At 41.1% G+C, this 15,247-nt stretch overlaps 1 protein-coding gene across 4 annotated transcripts in view; it reads left to right on the top strand.

Annotated features, from left to right (window-relative positions):
* Positions 1 to 15,247, top strand: part of pcxb (pyruvate carboxylase b) — a 282,300-nt gene that overhangs the window by 246,262 nt on the left and 20,791 nt on the right. For all 4 annotated transcript variants that reach the window (XM_005468082.4, XM_003452415.5, XM_005468083.3 and 1 more), the window contains exons 20-22: positions 6,566 to 6,723; positions 7,403 to 7,489; positions 15,026 to 15,205. In XM_005468082.4, coding sequence (XP_005468139.1) covers positions 6,566 to 6,723; positions 7,403 to 7,489; positions 15,026 to 15,205 — 425 coding nt within the window. The remainder of the gene's footprint in view (positions 1 to 6,565; positions 6,724 to 7,402; positions 7,490 to 15,025; positions 15,206 to 15,247) is intronic.

The raw sequence follows: 15,247 nt of genomic DNA on the forward strand, positions 1-15,247 counted from the left end.
TTGTTTCTGCAGCAAAATGTAATGATCACTCACATTTAAAACCCTTTCATAGAAGAGGAAGTGATTTTTGTTCATAAAGCAACGTAGTAACAGAGCCATTTAGACGTGCTGTGTTCGCAGCATAATGTGTGGCTTGAGCCATGAAGGAAAATCTGTTTGCATCGTTGCTGCTCACTCAGTGCTCGTTTAACCCACAGCTGGATGCAACAGGTTCTTGGACTCGGGTGAAGTAGGAAACATTGTAGAGCACGACATAAATGTTTCAGTGGAAGAAATTATCTCGTCATTTTGGCGCAGTCTGGTTTAATGACACAATATCAATTTGTGAGCATACAGTACCAAAATAATGGGAACAGAAAGACAAGGTTATTACTCAAGAGCCAGAGTTTTTCAAGTCTCTCAGGTTATTCATGGAATTTCAATTTGCAGACTGTCTCGCACACATTTGTGCACACTCGTGCTCTATCCTGTATCCTGGGGTGACCCTGGTAAATGCATTATGCATACGGCTCCCTCTCACATCCAGCTTCTTTTATACCTGTCATCTTGGGCTCGTGTCTTCTTTTCATCACCGCGTGATTTTTGTGCCTCTCTCCTTTTCCCTCTGTTTGTCCATCTTACTACATTTGTAATCAAGAAAAGCACTGCCTGATACTTCCATACCTTACTGACCCTAGTCTGTTTACTGCTTCTCTTTACTCCCTCCCAGCTTTCTTCCATCTCTCTTTCAAAGCAATAATCAGTGCAGTGTAGTGTGCGCTGCCTATTCGATCACCCACCCTCTCTCTGCTCTTATGCCTTTTCCTATTACTCCCCCTTCTTTCACATTGTCTTCCCTCGTCATCCTCCTCTTCCTTCTTTCTCAATCGGCGACAAACCAATTAACAGCACTTTCCATGCCTGCATCCCTCCAACTCCCCCTCTGCTTGTCCTTTCCCTTAGTCTCCCTCAAAATCTCCCCTGGTATCTCTTTCTCCCAGAGAAATGGCAAAGCATTGGCTCTGTGGTTAATTTGTTTGTCTTCATGCCGTCTCTTTGTTTATGCAGTAAGCCACGACGTGCGTACATACCCATGCGTTTTAAAAGTCATACATATTCACACATAGTTATGCAGCTGAATGATGACACATATTAAAATGGTCCTCATGTTTATTTGACACTGCATTTACTGCCTTCTCTTGTGCATCATGCTTGGATTTAATTGATAAAATATTTAGTAACAAATGGCAGACGCTCTGCTCAGAGGTTATGCATCAACTGTGTAGACAGTCAAACCCTACACACTCACAGCTGAACCCAGACAAACGGGTGAGCAGAGGCATTAAATGTATCCAACCTGTTACATCTGTCCTGGTATTGGTTTTTTTCTCCCACAACGTTATTGTGTCATGTCTCCGTCTTTGCATCGTCACTGACGTTCTTCGTCTCATCAGCCTCTGGTGTGGGTGTGTGTGTGTGTGTGTGTGTGTTACAACTGTATATATGTGTGTCAGTCTACAAAATGTGTGTATAGATTAATGAAAGCAGAAGTATGCGTCTGTCTGTTTGTATCCTCTGTTAGTGATTTTGTGCTGCTAATGAGCTGAATATTGATGGCGCTTCGTCACTACCAAGCAGCCATCTGTATGAGTGATCTATGGACATGTGTGTTCCCATGGGTGCCTAAACAGGGGGAACGAGTGAAGCAAACGAATCCCCATTATTCAATTATGGAAAAAGCTTGTGCTATCATTCTTTGTGTGTTCTAATTATGGATTTATCGTCATGCGGTTGCGTGTGTGTCGGATTTATTTACAAGGATCTGTGTACAAAAGGAACAAGGGGGTGAGCAGATGAACGTTTGAACTTAAAACATTTAGGCTGTGAAAAAGGGAAGATTTGTCTGATTCTCAGTTTACTAATGAATAAAACTAATTGCAAAGTTAATCAAACTTCTAAGATTGAATGTTTATTATTTCAGACTAATTCAAAATCATTTAGACTTTTTCAGACTATTTTTTCCTTAATTGTCTTTAGAGTACCAGGGGCATTAATTTGATCATACGGCAGCTGAAGCTGGTTGTTTGCCTGCTTTTGAAGTCGCAGGCTGGCTTGAGTTAGAGCACCTCTCTCCAGGTTGGGCAGCCATCATTGGGACTTTTACTGGGAATGAAGCACATCTGCAGATTTCAATTTGTAGGGGTCTTTTAGACAGTCTGGCTGGAGTCGACTGAGCAGGTTCTGCAGGACACAGCCAGATGATGTTGGCACACAGCAGGAAGCAGCTGCTGCTGTTGATTTAGACTCTGAATTGTTTTACTTGAACTACACCAGGCTTCAGAATTTGTGGTGTAACTATGTAACTTATTCCAAAATACACAAAAGATTTGGGTGCCACATTATACAAAAATTAAACTAAATTAACTAAATTAAACAAGTCATTCAGTCATTGTGTTACTTACTGACTGAATAATGTGTCATGCGTTTCTAAACAATCACATCTGCATAAGATGATATGATACAATAAACTGATTGTGAAATCTTTTTAACATAGTGGAAAGTATTATAATGGATTATATGTTCAGGTCTGTAACGGTCTGGTGTACTGGGATACTGTGTTCAGCTGTGGCTCGCCAGTCGGCCTCTTAGACCATTTAATAATTTGTGAGCTTCTGTTCCTTACAAATAAATATCCAAACCATGAGAGAGGGTCAACAGAAGAGCAATCAAATCAAGTCATCACAGTTTTGTCAATGTGGAAATGAGTTTCCTCAGATATGGCAGACCATTGTCCTTTTTTTGCACACAGCTTCAGTTGATCTGAATCAATAATTATTCCAAGATCTTTAAAAGACTGAACACCTTCCACAGTCTTTCACTTAATGGACATGACCTCTTGTGCATGAGTAAATTCATATGTTTTGTTTTGGATATGTATAATTAAAGATGGGACTCATCACACCATTTATTAAAATCATCAAGGACTGGGCCATGGGTGGTCTCGTTATCCTGAAGCTGTCTAACAAAGTATGTCATGTGAATACTTCTAAAATGGTCCCGTTTTCATCTCTTTTAGGCAAGTAAATGGTTATAGATGCCAAATTATCCACTTTATAGGAAAATTAGCATTTTCTTCAGTAAAGTAAATGCAGGTTTGTGGCAGCAGGGTGAGAGAGAGGGGTGAGTATGAGAGTGAGACAAAGATGTGTAGAACATCTTCAAAACATCTTCAGAGTCGTTGAAGATGTTTTCAATAACTAGAAATGACACAAAATTCTCTTATATTGAATTGTTCATTCTTGTTGAATATGACGCCACTAAGATGTTCTTAGTTCTTTAAATGTCTCGCAAAAAACGGTGTCATTGTTCAACTCTTATTGCAGATTATCTTCATCCCCCCAAATTCCACTGAGACTCAGATTCGACATGTGTAAATCTGTCTACTTGCTGACACTTGAGGTTTCCCTCAGACCCGTTTTGTGAAATGTTGGCTTGTAAGATGATGTTTTAACCTTTCATTATCTCCTTATTTCAGCTTATAACTCAGTCACATGTAATTTATGTTTATTTTTTAAACAATATCAAGTGTCACACCGTGTTTAGCAACTAATTAAAACCAGTTTAAAAAATCATTTTGAATAACTATTTGAGTTGATTAGGTCAAAGCCTTAGTAGTCACACATCATTCTTTGGCGGTCACAGTCTGTTAATCCCCTGCAGTGTGACAGAAGTGAGAAATGTGCCATTTAGCATAATTGCAATTATGACTTGGAAAAAGAGCAGATAGGCTAACACATGCATTAACTTGCTTGGTGTAGAGAGGCCTACCAGACTTTAGGTTAGCTGAGATTACAGTTGTACTGTTGGCAAAATACTAAACCAGTTAAATCAGTGTTAGCTGAGTTTGCCCGCCTGATGTTACCTTCATGGAGGAAAAAGAAGTAACCCTCCTGCTCTAAGTAGACATTAGCCTGATGAGTTTAAGATCTCTAGTTTGCTCACTGAGTCTTATTTAATAAAACGTGATGTTAATTATGTGCGTTGTGGTTATATTTAATGTCAGAAGTTATGATAAAGGAGGTTATGGTTTGGGGTCATAGCCCTTACCCATGACCTCTGGTTCCAAAAAGCTCTCTCTTCTCACACCCAGATCTCTCACTGACAGGAAGTGATTGAATTACCATGGTTACAGGGCATTCCTCTTTGTTGTATGCACGGTTTTAAATAGGTGGCCTTAAAATTAGATGGTTTAAAGTTGCAAATGTCTCTTTGTCCATCAGCTAAAAGCCCCCACATGCATAAAGTTGAGCGTAGCGGCTCAGCTGCAGCCGGTGTTAGGGAGGAGCTGAAGATTCGCCCACGGTGACCTTTGAATCCGACTCAGCTGCCGAACATGTCCCCGCACTGTATTAATCCAAACTATAATTTCACAATGGAAGCACAAATGAAAGATTAAAAATAAGTGTTCACAAACAGAGAAGAAAATGGACCCAATTACTGCCTGACTTGGCAGACGGTTGAATTTGAGGAGCAACAACATGCACATTAATATCACATTAATTTCACAGTAGCTCCATTTACCCGCCAAGATCACAGTTGAGGCACGCAAACACTTTGGAGTATGTACTCTCTTTCAATCTAAAAAGTACAAGCTTGTCTCTCAGTTATTGAAGTAATAAGTTTGGCTCGTTAATATGGCTGATTTTTGTCATCATTAGCCAAAAGCTCAGTGTACTGCCATTTCTGTCATGGTATTAAAGCAGTTGCAAGGTAATCTGCTTTAACACACCTTAAGTGGCAGCAACAAATGCTGTTTTAGTTTTTTTTTTTAAAGATCTCAAAATATCAGAGGGATTTAACAAGCAGCTTTGATGTAGCAAAGACTAGATTAAAATACAGAGTGACTTTTCCAGCATGCTTACAGGCTCAGAGTACAATTTACACAATAGGTAAACTAGATATTATCCTTCCAGAAGAGATGAGCATGAGCTGCTGCTTCTGATGCAGACTAGTTTGTGGAAAGTACATTATAAAAACTACAGGCTGATACTGGGTTATTGATAGAGAAGGGAAAATTATGGGATTAACTTTCCACTAACATGTTTTTAAGACTATAGAAACCTACCAAGCAGGCACAACTCCTTCACAAGATGTTGTCCATTTGATGGTACTCTGCTGTATGTGATGCAGACAGAGCTGAGAGTAGGAATCGGCACACTGTAGTGTCATTGGAGATGTGTTCAAACATACCTGATTGGTGTGTGTTAACAAACGTTTAGCACACTGCTCAGTTTAACATGCTTATTTTTTTTGCATTAGCATCAGCATCATAAGCCCACAATTGACTAGCTGGCACAGTGCACATGTTGTCAATATGACTAATTCAGATAAATGGCAGGCTCCCATGGCTTCACTAACAGTTCATCTGTATTTATAGACAGTATCACGTCTCCCTCTTTTCACCAATTGAAAGAAGCCATATTTTAAGCTAAATCTGGCGATTGGTACTTTACATGAAGACAACAGTATTGTTGTTTAATGCTGAATGCATTTAATCTCACTAGCCGCTTCATACGCTGTGTTAGTACTGAGTTGGACATGATCACACAGATTTGTCAGCGATATATATTCATGATGGGAATCTCCCGTTCCAGCACATCTTAAAGGTGCTCTGAGATCTAGGACTCTGGAGGCTATTTGAGAGTATTGTGACAATCCACCGTATCCTGCTAAAAGGAGCCATCAGGAGATTGTCACACTGTGGCTATAAAAGAATAAACATTTAAAAAGATCATCTATTGCTTTTTATATCTTTTGTTGCCCAAGTTTGGTGACTCTGTGGAGAATTGTAGCCTCTGTTTCCTATACTGAGCTGATACAAGTTTCTGTTGCCGTAGCCCATCTGCTTCGAGGTTCAACATGTTGTGCACTCGGAGATGCCCTTCTGCATACCTCGGTTATAACAAGTGGTTATTTGACTCTGTTTCCTTCCTATCAGCTCAAAGCAGTCTGGCCCTTCTCCTCTGACCTCTGCCATTAACAAAACATTTTCACCCAGAGAACTGCTGCTCGCTGGATATTTGCTTTTTTCCAGACAATTCTGTGTAAACCCTAGAAAAAGGCGATGGTTTGGAATTCTACTGGAATTTTCTCAGTTTCTGAAATGCTCGCATCAGTCTGACACCAACAACCATGCCACATTCAAAGTCGCTGAACTCACCTTGTTGCCATTCTGATGCTCTGTTTGAACTTTGACACGTTGGTCTGCGTGCATTTAAGTGCTGCCCTGTGATCAGCTGATTAGATATTTGCATTAACATAGTTTAACAGGTTTACCTGTTAAGTGGCAGGCGAGTGTAAGTAACCCCTAAGATCACAAACTAAAATTTCTGCTCAGGGTTTCTTCCCTGATCATATGCTTTAGTTTTCTATATTAAAAGACCTCAAACATCAACATATCTTTGCTTTTGTTTTTGCCCCACGTGACATTTAAGTGTAAAGTAATTTTCAGTTCACCGTACGCCAAGTCGCATAACTGTGTGCACTGAGCACTGATTTGATGTCAGTTCACTGTCCTGTTTTGCAGGCATCGCTCTGGAGAAGGTGTTTGACTACAGTGAATACTGGGAAGTAGCCAGAGGCTTGTATGCTCCATTTGATTGCACTGCCACCATGAAATCTGGCAATGCTGACGTGTATGAGAATGAGATACCCGGAGGACAGTACACCAACCTTCACTTCCAGGTACAGTTAAATGCTGCTGTTTTGTTTTTGCCTGTCAGTGAATTATTTCGAGGCTAAAAACATTAGATTACTGCATTGTACGAATCCGATTCCAAAATTTGCGACTGGTACGATGAACTGCGTTCACGCTGTGCCTGTTACTTAATGCGCTGACACCTGAGGTCCCAAAGATCACTCGTATCCAGTATCGATTTTCAGCCCTTGCATTCTGTTGTCATTTACATTTTACACAGCGTCCCAGTGTTTTGTAACTGGGTTTGTCTGGTTAACTTAAAATGGAGAAATAGGTTCTCTGTGTCTATTAGCTCAATATAACATAAGATATCATCTGTTTCAGTCACTGTTGTTAACACGGTTGTGCTTAAAGTTCAAAGCTCCAGGAGATGCAACAAATATGACTAAAACGAGACAGTCATCAGCGCTGGCTCAGAAACTTGAGTAAAAGCTGCTTATTCCAGTGTTTGTGAATACAAACAAGACTCTGCAGCGTTTGTACTGTTACAGTCACACTGAAAAATGTAACAGATAATTTCAAAGTGATTTAAACCACAGGAGCGTCGCTGTAGAATTCTTCCCAAGTGTTCAGCTGCAGGACCGGCTTGTCCAGCATTCCTTGATTTTTCTCTTAAATTGGTTGTAATGAAAAGAAAAGCTTACTCGGTTCATTGGTCTATTGCAGGCTCACAGTATGGGACTGGGCAACAAGTTCAAGGAGGTGAAGAAGGCCTACGCAGAAGCCAACAAACTACTTGGAGACCTTATTAAGGTAAAACATGGACACCAAGCGTCCCAGCTTGCTCTTTATTTTCATGATCAAACTGTGTCGTTTCAGCTGTAATTTAGTTTACCAGCACCACAGCACAACAAAGATGCATTTGGAGTCAGTGATGATAGTGGCCTCAACACCCAGCTGCAGTAACTGATGCCAGAAAGTCCTAATTTAACTTGGCAGATAAGACTATATTCGAAAGTCCTTGATTTAGGAGCATCAGCTGTAGTGGTTTATATTATTATCTTAAACGGAGCAGTATAAATGGGTTTGGGGAAATGAGTAGAATGCACAAGGTCGGGCACATTTGCAACGTTAATGATGTTTTACTTTGTAATATTATGTCTGACTTGGGTCATGTGTATTTCCTGCTGAAAGCACAATTAGAAATGAGTTTTCGATATTCTTTCATCGGCCTGGCTCACACTGACTCATTCTGCCAAGCCGCCTCTCTTTCCTGGCTTGGCTGAGCAAAACAATCCCAGATTAAGTTAGGTGCATTCACTGTTCTGTGCAGTCTGAATTCACTTTCAGTACAGCTTCCTTTTCCTCTGAGAGTAATTTTGTGTGCCTAACTTTTTATAGCTTTGTCATTTCCCTTGCTAGACTTGTTTATCTTTTCCCGGCTAGTCTACATTAGGCTCGTTTATCCTCTCATTTACCAGGTGGTTTTAACGTAACTTCAGCCATCACTAATTGTAGTCATGGACAGGGAGCTGTGCTGGAACACTGTCATTCTGTGCCTAGGCTGACCTCCTGCCTGCTTCTTGTTTATTATCTTTCATTAATTACTATGTTTTTCCCATTTCTTTTTCTCTCCCTGTAATTATTTTGTTCTTTCTTTTGCATTTTCTTTCATTATCGAGCCACCCTCTTTCCTTCTGTTCTCCATTCCACATGCTGCTTTCTGCATTTATTCTCAGCCATCTCTTTATTTTGCTTTTTCTTACCTTAGACATGCTCCCATGGATTCCCCATTATTTTACCACCTCCTTCTCCCTTTCTTTAGGTCTCTCAATTTTCCCTCTCTGGTCCCTTCTCCCTAATTTTCTCTCCCCCTTTCTGTTTTCCTCATCAATTCTCTCCCCCCCCGACGTCCCCTACCCCTCTGCCCATGCCTCTCTATCAATTCAATTAAGACTCTGTGGGCTTCACTGCACAAGCCAATGTTGGCTTAATGTGCCTACGGGCCCTGCTATGCTTTCCGTTGTATCCTGTTAGCTCGACAATGGCTGTGTCTCTCACACTGTTGGTTTGTCGATAAGGGAGAAGGAGTGCGCTTGTCAGATATAGACATGAAGTACACACACACCACATACTGCACTGGCAGTAAGCAGTGCACCTAAAGTATATGCCCACACGCACCACGGCGAAGCCCATATCTTTGAAGTCTAGTGCCGTCAGTGAAGGAGAAATGGGGATACTTTCCTCATTTTAATCAAGGACACAGCTCTAATTATTTCAGATTAAAAAACAAAGTTAAATGTCTAATCTTCAAAGCATTTACATAAAAGTGATTTGCATTAAAGGGATTGTTTACTTCAGAGTCTATTAATTCATGTTTTCTTGCAGTGGGTGTCATGTTCTGAATTAAGAAATCAAGATATTTGTACAGGATGTGTCTCAACTTACAAAACCGCATCATTAGAAATGAAAGGAAAAGCCCGGCCTTAAGCTCATGGGCCTCTCACTCAGTCCCAGACAACATCAAACTCGACACGGGAATCTGGGAGATTTTCATAAAATGCTCATAAGCCTGACAGTTTCATAGCTTAATATTAATTCCAGATGTGCAGCTGAGTATAATCATTACATTGCTTGCTGAGTACCCTGTGCCAGTTCTGTAAATCTGCCTTAATCCACAGACTTGATTTACAATTATAAACGGGTATAAAACCACCTCATTAGTTTTCCTTCGCATTAGTGACCATGGAGTTCAGAAAGATCAGATTGAATCTCTTAATGATCAGCCGTTCATTTGCATGCAGGGCAGTTGAATTATGAACTATGACTATTTAATGACCCAAGCTACAATGACTCTACTAAATATGACACCTGCACTAGGATTAGGATTGTGCTCTGTTTTCATGTATGTATCACATACAGTTTAATTAGAATTAATCTTAATTTTAAAAGCATGCATGTGGTAAAATGTAGTGCTGGGAATGCTAAGCTGAAAGAACCGTTGATGATTTGACCTTGAAACTGGTGAGCAGCTATAGAATAGAGACACAAGATTTGTTTCCCTTTTCCACCTTGTGTAACACATCGTGTACGCTGCGTGTTTTGGTTGATGTCAGTCTCCTTTGCCCTCCTGTCAGCCTACTGGTCACACAGTGCACAGTATATGTACAGTATAAACATCTGAGCCGACAAACCTTGTCTGGAAGATAAGAAGGGGTCTTGTCTAGTTCTAAATCTACTCGTTACTGGTTGGAAGACTCTAGTGAGAAAACCCCACACATGAACAGATGGCTCCAGTGTTTGTGTTAGTGATATGAACTGAAAATGCACATAAAGCAATGAGCATTTCTAAAGTTAATTTTTATCTATGCAAATGTCAGCGCAACATGCATTGCAACAAAAGCTGCTGGATTAATTGGCAATGACTTGCATACTGCTGGAGCATGAGTTGTCAAACTCACCAGGGCCTCCCTTCCTCGATTTCCCTGCTTTTAACTTGTTTTGCTATCAACTTCCAGTCTCCTCCTCTCTCTCTCAGCTACATCTGTCTCAGCGTGAGCTTGTCGGTATAAAGAGGACAGCTTGTATATGTATTTGTGAGTGTGCTCTGTCTTCTTCCCTTACCCTGTCACTTTCCTCTTGCAATTACAAGCACGTATCCACTCACCTCCCCATCTCAAAACACACTCGGTCTCTCATACTTCGAGGTGGACCACCTCCTTGTATTGCCTGTGGGGCTGCAGATGTCTACTGCTCTTCTCTGTTTGCTTCTGTCTCTCCTCCCCTCGGTTAATCTGTCCATCCCTTTTATTTCTCCCTCTTAGTCTTCCTGCCTCACTCTTCATCACCCCGTCTGCAGTCTCTCCCCACTCTCTCTCTCCAGTTTCATTTGGTCTCATCTCCTCCTTCATCACCGCCTCCCACCTTCCCTCATTTCGATTAGACTTCCTTCATGTATCTCTAATCTTTCTATCGTTTCTCCCCTCCCCCTCTTCTCTAAGCCTCTCATTATCGCTCCTCTCTCGTCTCCTCCCCTCCTGACAGGTACCATTCTTCACTCTGCTCCTAGCTTGGCTGTCTGGGCAGTGTGTGTATGTGTTTTCGTTACATTTGCCTTCTCCCTGAAACAGACGCGCACACGCGGATCTGGATGATATAATCCTACGCTCTTTTGGGCGGTTCAGGTTTGGGTAGAGTTGCATTTTGAGACGAATTTGAGCAAAGTACACAGATGCATGCATGCACACACAAAATCCACCGGCATGCTGCACACTCAAACATGCCATTGTACCAGATTTCTGCTGCCAGGGGTGTGAAGTCACGCAGGACCACTTAGTGAGGACTGCACATTAGTTGAAGTGAGAAAGATGGACAGAAGGTGGAAGAGCAGTGTGAGAGAAAAGGAACACGGAGGTGGTGGGAACAGAAAGAGCCGCTGGAGGTGGGTGAGGGTGGAACAGGGCTTGTGTCTCAGATGTGATAATGAGAGCCTTAATTTGGATTAATCGGCATTAATTCCTGATAAAAAGCATTTATGAGGGAGAGGCAGAAATGGCAGGAGCTAATTTAATCTCCCTATTCAGTCTCCAAAGTAGCTTTGGGTAACAGAATGTAAAATATGTCCAGTGTAAATTATTTAGCACTATCTATACAACACTAACGGTAAACATGTACGTAGATATTTATTTTTATGTTCAGCCTTGCCAAAGTGTGACTCGATGAATGGCAATGTCAGTAAGTGGGTCAGTTTCTCTGCAATCTCAGCTGCTGAAAGGATCAACATGAACATTTACAGAGAAACGTCTGCTCCCCAGGATAAAGACTGTTAGTTTTTTCCTTTTTCTGTTTTAGTGACGCTCTGAAATTGAACGCAGGACCTTAAATTGATCAGATTTCTCTCTGCGCGTCTCAACATCTCAGAGCAGATTGTTACACATTTTATATCCAATCTGGTCCCGGTATGTCTTTCCCAGAGAGGGAATCCAGTGACTCTCCTCAAGGTTTCTGGCTGAATAAGATGTAGATGTAACACAGTGCAGTGTTTAGCACTGTCAACCTTTTAAGAAGTGTGGCTTAACACCCGGTTTCTTGGTCTTGTCAGGGGAAAAAGATAACAGCAGGCGTTTTCTACTGCAGTGCATTTTGTTCAGAGGCTCAAGAAGCTGATTACTTATGTCAGTCCAGTCAAAAGCTAAACTTCCCTCTAAAGTAGTGACATAAAGACACCATCTTATCAGTAAGACGGAGAGCGATCAGCAGCCAAGAGTCTGAGCTCAGCTTCGCGCAGGAACAGAGGAAATCAGATTTTTCTAACCCGACCACAATGTGATTTTCCTCACTCCTCGTCTAAAAATATAGGAAAGCTCACACATCATATATAGCTCATACACCGCTGAAAATATGATTTCTCTTTTTCCCCGTGTGCGAGGCATCCGGAGAGAGTTGGAGGTGGGTGATTCATCAACAGAGATTGATAATGAGAGTAACACTCTTGATGTTACTGTGGATCAAGCAAAAAGAAATATTTGGCAGACGGACTAGAGAAGAGGGATGGGAACGGGACCAAGTTGATTCATGAAGGAAGAGTAAAAATCCAACATGTTGGCTTTTAGTGTAAAGACAAAGGTCAAGATAGTGAGTGAGGGATGAAGTAAGAAGGCTGTTCCTTGAAGATGGGTAATAAAGATGGAAAGATATAACACCTGTGCAGTGAAAGGAGGAGAAACATGAACTCCAGACGCAGAGAAAACTAAGCAACACTGAGCTTTGCTGTGTTTTGATAGATTTTAAGTAACTGAGCAGTATGCTTTTGTTTGACATCTCCACAGTTTATGGCGTATAATAACAACCGACTCAAATCTCTCAAGGTTCTTTGCAGTCGTTCATTGTGTAAAAGCAGGGTGTCAATTATAGCCTCTACTCAGAAACCCTGTCAACCTGAACTACAGGTGTTGTAGCAGAGAATGCTGAAGGGAGGTGCATTTCTTCTATCTTGTTTCTTGTCTTGCTCCGTAATCACTTGCACATGTCCTTTGAAAATAGTCCAAATGGTTTTGGACTTTAGCAGGCATCCTGGGGCTGTTCTCGACACTTTGCTTCTGATTGCACAGAAACAGGTTTCAAAAAACTGATCCGATCGTTTTGATGTTTGTTAAAATGCGGTTGCAAATTGGGAGGAACTGTTTGAGACACTTTCATTATTTTGTCACTTAAGTATTGTTTTTTTTGACCAAAGATGTTATAATGCTGTATCAGGATTTGCTCGGTTGATCTGACAGTGTAGCTTAAATCGTTTACTGTTTCTTCCACTGATGGCATTTTCTATTTCTACAGCAGTCAGTAGTCAGTATTGCTATGTCTAAACACAAAAAGCGCTTACACACACACACTCTCATTTTGCAATCTTAGTGAGGACACCTAATTCACATAATGCTTTCCCTAGCTGCTTACCCTACCCCTAACCATCAAAAATGAATGCCTAACCATAACTTAATTGTAACCCTGACATTAAAACTACATTTTGAGTCTCAAAAATGCCTTCATACTCATGAGGACTGGCGTGCATGTCCTCACAAGTGACTATTGGTCCCCACAAATATAGTAGAATGCCAGTTTCTGGTCCTCACAAAGATGTCTAAACAGGAACACACACACGTGTGTATTTATATCCTTGTGGGGACATCTCATTGACATAATGCTTTCCCTAGCCCCTAACCCTAACCATCAAAAATGAATGCCTAACCCTGACCCTTACCCTAAACCTAACCGTAACCTAATTGTAACCCTGACACTAAAACCACATTTTGAGTCTCAAAAATGCCTTCAAACTAGTGGGGACCGGGATTTTGGTCCCCACGAGGGCTGTTTGTCCCCACAAATATAGTAAACTACCAATTTTTGGTCCCCATGAAGATGTTAATACCCGTATATACACATACACACACACACACACACACACGGCTGTAGCTGTTGAAAGACTGAAGTGATCCCATGAGCTCAGGTAGCCTAACAAGCACCCAAATCCCAGGAGGTTGTAGTAATCCCAGAGGGGATGTGTGTGCTTTATTTCTTCCTCACAATAATTTGGTATCGCTTCTTTGAGAAATAGGTGTCAAGGTCTTTGTTTGGGGATTCCTCAGGGAATGTCAGCTTAATCTATATTTGTTCATCCATTCTCTCTCCTTGCTCTCTCTCCTTTTGAGTGCTCTAATTGCCTTGGAAATAGACTTTATGTAAAACGTGGACCCGCTTCCTGCATGTGCTGCTCCTTCAGCTGTCAGTTCTTACATTTACAGACGATGGATCGGGGTTGAAAACAACCCCAGATTTTTTTTTGCCAAAAACCAAAATGTGAAAATGTTTTTTAAATTTAGAAGAGGTTAAATCTGGAAGGGGAAACTAACATCTTTTCTGTTTTATTCCCCCTTAGCTCTCTCTTTCTAACAGATAATAAAATGTTAAGGACTGAGTACAAACCGTAGTGTTTGTTTATGAGATTGGAAGTTGGTGGGTCATATTAATTGACCCCTTTCTCACTTTAATGGTCCAAGCACCAGATGGAAGTCAACAGGAAAGCCTTAAATTTGCGTCTCCAATCATTACAATAAGAGTAATGTGTGCAATTGATATTTGCACCAGTGTCCTGTTCAGTCTGAAGAGACTCTACCTATCACCATTATGCTAATAGGGATCGCTATTACCATAATGATATGCCATTATAAATAATGAAAGAGTGAATACGTGTGATTTTAATGAATGTTTTCTGCACCCTTTTTTCTTCCCTCCTCGTTTTCAGGTTCATTCTGTTTTCACAGAGCAGACCAAATCAGATGATTAAAGAGACTGTGTAGATGTAAACATCTTTTCGTTTCCCTTTCTCCGGGTCTCTCTGTGCTTAATCTTTGTAGACAGCATCTTCATTAAAACAAACACTCTGTGACCACTTCTCTTTTGCTGAAATCACCGCGGATGTGCAGAAATACCTGTGCTCTGCAGACGGGAGGACTTGGTGTGGAACAATGCTGTAGCCTGACAGACAAACTGCAGCAACTTCTACTCTACCATTACCCAACTAACAAAAATGCTCGAATTTCTCTTAATACTTTCTTTTTTCTCTATGAATGTGGATATATATATATTTTTTGTCAGCTTAAAAGGCGCAGTGAATAACAGCGGCTCCCCTTGTCCTAAGCAAACTGTGATAATCTGTGTGCAGAGGCTGTGATGAAATAGAAGTATCTAACTGAAGGGTACATCAGGCTAATATTAACTTTCTTCTTTATCCGGAAATGGGTTTAACACTCCCAAACGAAACACTACAAATACTCAGACTTTTTTCCTCTTTGCTAGGTGACTCCTTCCTCAAAGATCGTGGGTGACCTGGCCCAGTTCATGGTGCAGAACAACCTGACCAGAGCAGAGGTGGAGGAGAGAGCGGACGAGTTGTCCTTCCCCCTCTCTGTCGTCGAGTTCCTTCAGGGATACGTTGGGATACCACATGGAGGATTCCCTGAGCCGTTCAGATCTAAGGTACTCATATTTGAGTCTTTGTATATAATTCCAATAAGGATT

The sequence above is a fragment of the Oreochromis niloticus genome, linkage group LG3 (genome assembly GCF_001858045.2).
Source record: "Oreochromis niloticus isolate F11D_XX linkage group LG3, O_niloticus_UMD_NMBU, whole genome shotgun sequence".
NCBI classification, from domain to species: Eukaryota; Metazoa; Chordata; class Actinopteri; order Cichliformes; family Cichlidae; genus Oreochromis; species Oreochromis niloticus.